General features: G+C 38.6%; 1 protein-coding gene across 1 annotated transcript in view; it reads right to left on the bottom strand.

The window, feature by feature from the left end:
- The window catches only part of arhgap15 (Rho GTPase activating protein 15), a 26,152-nt gene extending 23,652 nt beyond the window's left edge, over window positions 1-2,500 (bottom strand). Inside the window, exon 1 of the mRNA XM_010751713.3 lies at window positions 2,370-2,500. Within this exon, the coding sequence (XP_010750015.1) occupies window positions 2,370-2,383 (14 nt within the window). The 5' untranslated portion in view covers window positions 2,384-2,500. The remainder of the gene's footprint in view (window positions 1-2,369) is intronic.
- Between the last annotated feature and the right edge of the window lie 3,500 nt (window positions 2,501-6,000).

Below are 6,000 nucleotides of genomic sequence, written 5' to 3'. Positions count from 1 at the left end.
CCAGCCACTCCACCACCATGACCCTGAACAAGTTTTAGAGGATGGATGGAGAGACTCTCATACCTTTATAAACTGCAAAACCAAAACACTTCCACCACCACCATGAGTTTTTTTCAGATGACTCAAACAAATGCAATCACCAAACTTTATTGGACACCTTTATTGGATTTGGTAAAGCAAGTTAATTTGTTTTTACCCAAACCTTATTCTTTTAACTCAGTTATAAAGCTCAGGGACACGCAGTTATGTGTGGGTGATTTGTGACCATACGTGATCCTGCAGACAGAGCAATCGCTTTTATTGATGTAGCCCTCACTGTAGCTGTGCAGCAGAGTTTAAGGGTACATACTCTGTTTAGTGTTGTATCACCAATTTTAAAGTGGGAATAGCAAAATGAAATATATGTATGTATGTATATATATATATATATATAGATAGATATATATATAGATAGATAGATAGATAGATAGATAGATAGATAGATAGATAGATAGATAGATAGATAGATATCCCTCTCTCTCTCTATCTGCCTTTCTCACTCTCTTGGGTCTGTTTGAGGTTTCTGCCTGTTAAAGACGTTTTTCTTGCTCATGGTTGAACTGTTGGTCTCTGTAAATAATATTATAAAGAGTACGGTCTGACGTGCTCTGTATGGAAAGAATGAGATAACTGAAGTTATGATCTGGAGCTATATAAATAAAATTTAATTGAATTGAATGTGTATTGAACAACACTCTATTCACTAAGTGTCTGTGAACTGAGGAGTCTTACTGTAGTAATATTTGCCAAACATTTTCAATAGGTGACATTCGGGTATGAACCTGAAAATTTGCATCATTAATGTAGCATTAATGGAGCCTTCACACGTGCGAGTGACCCATCCTGCCATGTGCCATGTCTAGACCTGCTCTATATGCAAAGAGTCAGGAGACAACTTCTGGTATGAATTAGAGATCACTCAAAGACCACTTCCTGAAAAATGTTGCTTCTTTTATTCATTCTATTTTTGTTGAAATGCAGTAGAGGAGCGTTCAGTTAACATTCAGTGAACATTCAGTGAATGTTGGATCCAGAGGAGTCTGGACTTTTGACTGGTTCCTGTTTGCAGCTCAGATTGCTTCACTATAGTTACTCAACATCTGTCTGTCTGTCAGTTAACAATCAGAGCTCAGCTAAGAGACGAGGACAGCTCCTTCAGTTAATCCTGATCCAGACCGGACATCATGGTTCACAGAACAAATAATGACACCAATGAAGAAGTGTGTTCGCATGCAGGCTGCAGCAGTGACTTTTTAGTTTAAAACAGTCTTAGATTTTATCATTCAGTTTGATTTTTTATCTCCTGATTCTGTCCATACTGAGCCGGTCGACCAACTCCTTATAATATTATTTGTGGACTCAACAATTCACACCATGAGCAAGAAAAACTTCTTTAGAAACCTTGAGCAGAACCCAGATCATAGTGGATCATGATGGACCCACATCTACAGAGACTGGATCAGTTTACAAAGGAAGATGTATCATCAGTTCAGGATGATGTTTTATAACATCCTGCAGGTGGTTGTTAACCTGCTTTTTAACGTAGATGACCAGCTGCATTGGGAACAAAACTGTTCACATACTGGTCAGACCATATTGGATCTCTGAATTTGCATTATGTAAACAATAAACATGCCGATACTCAAGGAGTTTACTGCTCTGTTGAAGTGTTCATAGACAGTTTGTAAAGCCCATGAATCAAACCTGTTTGTGGTAATGATAAATTGTACAGATGCAGATTTGTTTTCAAAATTTTTCATCATTGTTATCAGAGCCGACGTGACTCCTGACCCTGCCACATCCCTGTGCTGCCCCTACTGTTCATGTGTGTATTGCATTAAAATCTGAGGAAGTGCAGAGCCAACTGACACAGGATATGTCAGGCAGACGTCATGCCCACGCATAGTTAAAACATATAAACTATAAAAATATTCAGGGCTAACAGAGTGATGATAAATGATCATCATTGCATCATTGATTAGATAATTATACAAGAATACATCACATCTGTAAACAAACACAATGTGAACTTAAAAGCAGCAACAGGAAATAAATAGAAACCTTCATACGGAAGCTGAAACTTAAGTTGTTCCTTATGTCCAATCAGCTCATGTAAACAACAAAATGAAAATTTCTTATAAACCTCTTTGACTTTGAACATCTGTCTGTCTAAAAGTCCCTCATCTATGAGGAAACATTAAACTGTCTGTGCCTTATTCATCACACATTAATGAGCTCAGGCCGACAGATGAGACCCTTCAGACTCAGACAACACAAAGTGACCAACAACAACAAACCAGGATAAACCTGAATATGAGATCTGGTCTTACCTTGAACCTGCCATCTCTGTGTGTCACTGCTCCCCAAAGACAAGAGCCAAGGCCCAACGGTTAGAGGAAGTATGATTCATCACGTGGTTCCTTCAGACGAACCATTTCTCACACGAGCTGCTGCAACCGCCACACTTCCTGTCAGAAAAAAAGAACTAACCTCAAACTCAAGAGAGCAGAAACAGACACTTCTGTCAGAGCGTGACCAAGACACATTAACCAACATCTGCACAAAACATCTGTATAAAACACATTAACCAACATCTGTATAAAACATCTGTATAAAACACATGAACCAACAACTGATAAAATTATAACTATTAGAGACAAAATCCATCACCTCTTGCCCTCAACAGGCATTGATCTGCATTCTGATACAGCAAGTTTGGAAACAGTTGTAAAACCTGATATGTATTTAGACTGTTTTTCTCCCATCGACCTTCATCAAATAACTTTAATCATTTCTGCAGCTAAGCCGTCAACCTGTCTCTTAGACTCCATCCCAACCAGGCTGCTCAAGGATGTTTTTCCTCTAGTTAGTCATTCTTTATTGGATACGATTAATCTGTGTTTATTATCAGGATATGTACCACAGTCCTTTAAGGTAGCTGTAATTAAACCTCTTCTTAAAAAGCCCACTCTAGACCCAGAGGTCTTAGCCAACTACAGACCGATATCAAACCTTCCCTTTCTGTCTAAGATACTTGAGAAAGCTGTAGCTAATCAGCTGTGTGACTTTCTCCATAACAATAGTCTATTTGAGGATTTCCAGTCAGGATTTAGAGTGCATCATAGCACAGAGACCGCATTAGTCAAAGTTACAAATGACCTCCTAATGGCATCAGACAAAGGACTCATCTCTGTACTTGTCCTGTTAGATCTTAGTGCTGCATTTGACACCATTGACCATCAAATTCTTTTACAGAGACTGGAACATCAAACTGGCATCAAAGGAACCGCCCTAAGCTGGTTTAAATCCTATTTGTTAGATTGATCTCAGTTTGTTTACGTCAATGATGAATCCTCCATGCAGACCAAAGTTTGTCATGGAGTCCCACAAGGTTCTGTACTAGGACCACTTCTATTCAGTTTATATATGCTTCCTTTAGGGAACATTATAACATTATTAGGAATCACTCTATCAATTTTCATTGTTATGCGACGACACCCAATTATATTTATCGATCAAGCCTGATGAAACCAATCAGTTAACTAAACTCCAAGCATGCCTTAAGGATATAAAAAGTTGGATGACCTACAATTTTCTGATGTTAAATTCAGACAAACTGAAGTTCTTGTAATTGGACCCAAACACCTCAGAAACTCTCTTTCTAGAGACTTAGTCACTTTAGATGGGATCACCCTGGCCTCCAGCTCCACTGTAAAGAATCTTGGAGTTGTTTTTGATCGGGATTTGTCCTTTAACGTCCACATAAAACAAATTTCGAGGACTGCATTCTTCCACTTACATAACATCGCCAACAACATTGTTACTTCAAGGCTGGACTATTGTAACTCTTTGTTATCAGGCTGCTCCAATAAGTCTCTGAGGACTTTGCAGTTAATCCAGAATGCTGCTGCACGTGTTCTGACAGGAACCAAGATCAGAGATCACGTCTCTCCCATTCTGGCTTCCTTGCATTGGCTACCTATTAAATCTAGAATAGAATTTAAATTCTTCTCTTCATGGTCAGGCACCATCATTCTCTCTCTCTCTCTTTCAGGGTTATCCCTAGTCAGGCACGGTATTGGTTGAAGATGCAGTCACATCTCCCTTTACTGAAAACTCTCCCTCTCTCTCTCTCTCTCCCTCCCTCCATCACCATTACCACCACCGTCTGTAAACATTCATGTCTCATTAATGCATGTTACTAACTAAACTTCTTCCCTGGAGTTTCTGTCTCTGTCATCCAGCAGGTTCTCGTGGATCGTGGCTGCTGCTGTGATCCTGCATGACGTCCACTACACATATTACTACTGTCATTATTGCTGCCATCACAGTTTATAGTTAGTTGACGATTTGCTGCTGCTGAGCATCTGTGTCTCTCTGTCTCTATCACAGGTTCCACTGCTACTGTAATCATTTTATCATTCATTGTAATTCATTGTCATTTTATCAGTCATTGTGATTCATTGTCATTTTATCAGTCATTGTGATTCATTGTCATTTTATCATTCATTGTAATTCATTGTCATTTTATCAGTCATTGTAATTGTACAATATGTTTGTGTTGATTTGTTCTGTACACGTGACATCTATTGCACGTCTGTCCGTCCTGGGAGAGGGATCCCTCCTCTGTGGCTCTTCCTGAGGTTTCTTCCACCTTTTTTCCCTGTTAAAGGTTTTTTGTGGGCAAGTTTTTCCTCACTGGAACCGAGGGTCTAAGGACAGAGGGTGTCACTCCCTGTACAGATTGTAAAGCCCTCTGAGGAAAATGGACCTTTTGACTTGATTTGATAAAACACATAAACTAACATCTGCATAAAACATCTGTAGAAAACATCTGTAGAAAAACACAAAAGACATGCGGGTGCATGCACACGCACACGCACACGCACACACACACACACACACACACACACACAGTGCCTTGCTCAGGGCCACCTCAGCGTCGGACAGGTTTTGTTTGAGAGGCCAACAAATCCCAACATCAATACTTTTCACTTTTCAGGAGACTGAAATAAAACCATGTATGGAGTTTGCATGTGTCGGCATGGGTTCTCCCCGAGTTCTCCAGCTTCCTCCCACAGCCCAAGCACACGAACATGCACAGGTTAACTGTGAACTGTGAATTGGCTGTAGGTGTGAATGTGAGTGTAAATGGTTGTTTGTCTCTAAATGGACTGGGAATGGACTGTACTTAGCGCCTTTCTAGTCTTCCTTCGCTTTCACACTACATATGTCATTCACACACATTCACCATTCAAGATGTCAGTCATCAGTTTTAGGTGCTCACACACCAGGAGCATCGGGAACAATTTTCGGGTTCAGTATCTTGTCCAAAGACACTTGGACATGCGGACTGGAGGAGCTGGGGATCGAACCGCCAATCATCTGATTAGTGGACAACTATATTGAGTTTACTGTTTTTTCTTACTTGTACTTCTACTCCTGCCATTAAAAAGTTTTTATTTCATCATTCCTGTTTTTCTATGAAGCATTACATTATATTTATATTATATATAGATAATATACAGTCAGTCAAAAACCAGAAACATGAACAGATTTTTATGTGATTCAATGAACTCACTTCATGAGTCACAGAAACTAATTTAATAACTTAATAATTTAATAAAATCTACAGAGACAAACACTGTGTTTAACAGGATGTTTTTACATCAGTACAACAACATATTTATTAACTTCATACAACTTCATCTAACTTAATATAGTTTAATATTACTTAATATCACTTGATATAACTTAATAATACATAAATTAATATTACTAAATATAACTTAATATAATTTTAAAAAACAGACTCAGGATATTTTCACTTCAAAACAACAACAGTGGGTTAACACTGTTTTACACTGTAAAAATGTTACACATAGAAACACTCTGGGCTGATGAAAACTATAAAAAAAAAGCAAAGTAGAAAATCCATAATTACAAAGTACTCTGCAACAT

The sequence above is a fragment of the Larimichthys crocea genome, chromosome XIV, assembly GCF_000972845.2.
Source record: "Larimichthys crocea isolate SSNF chromosome XIV, L_crocea_2.0, whole genome shotgun sequence".
In the NCBI taxonomy this organism is placed as follows: Eukaryota; Metazoa; Chordata; class Actinopteri; family Sciaenidae; genus Larimichthys; species Larimichthys crocea.
The sequence above is the reverse complement of the archived record's forward strand: the minus strand, read 5'-3'. Positions and strand labels throughout refer to the sequence as shown.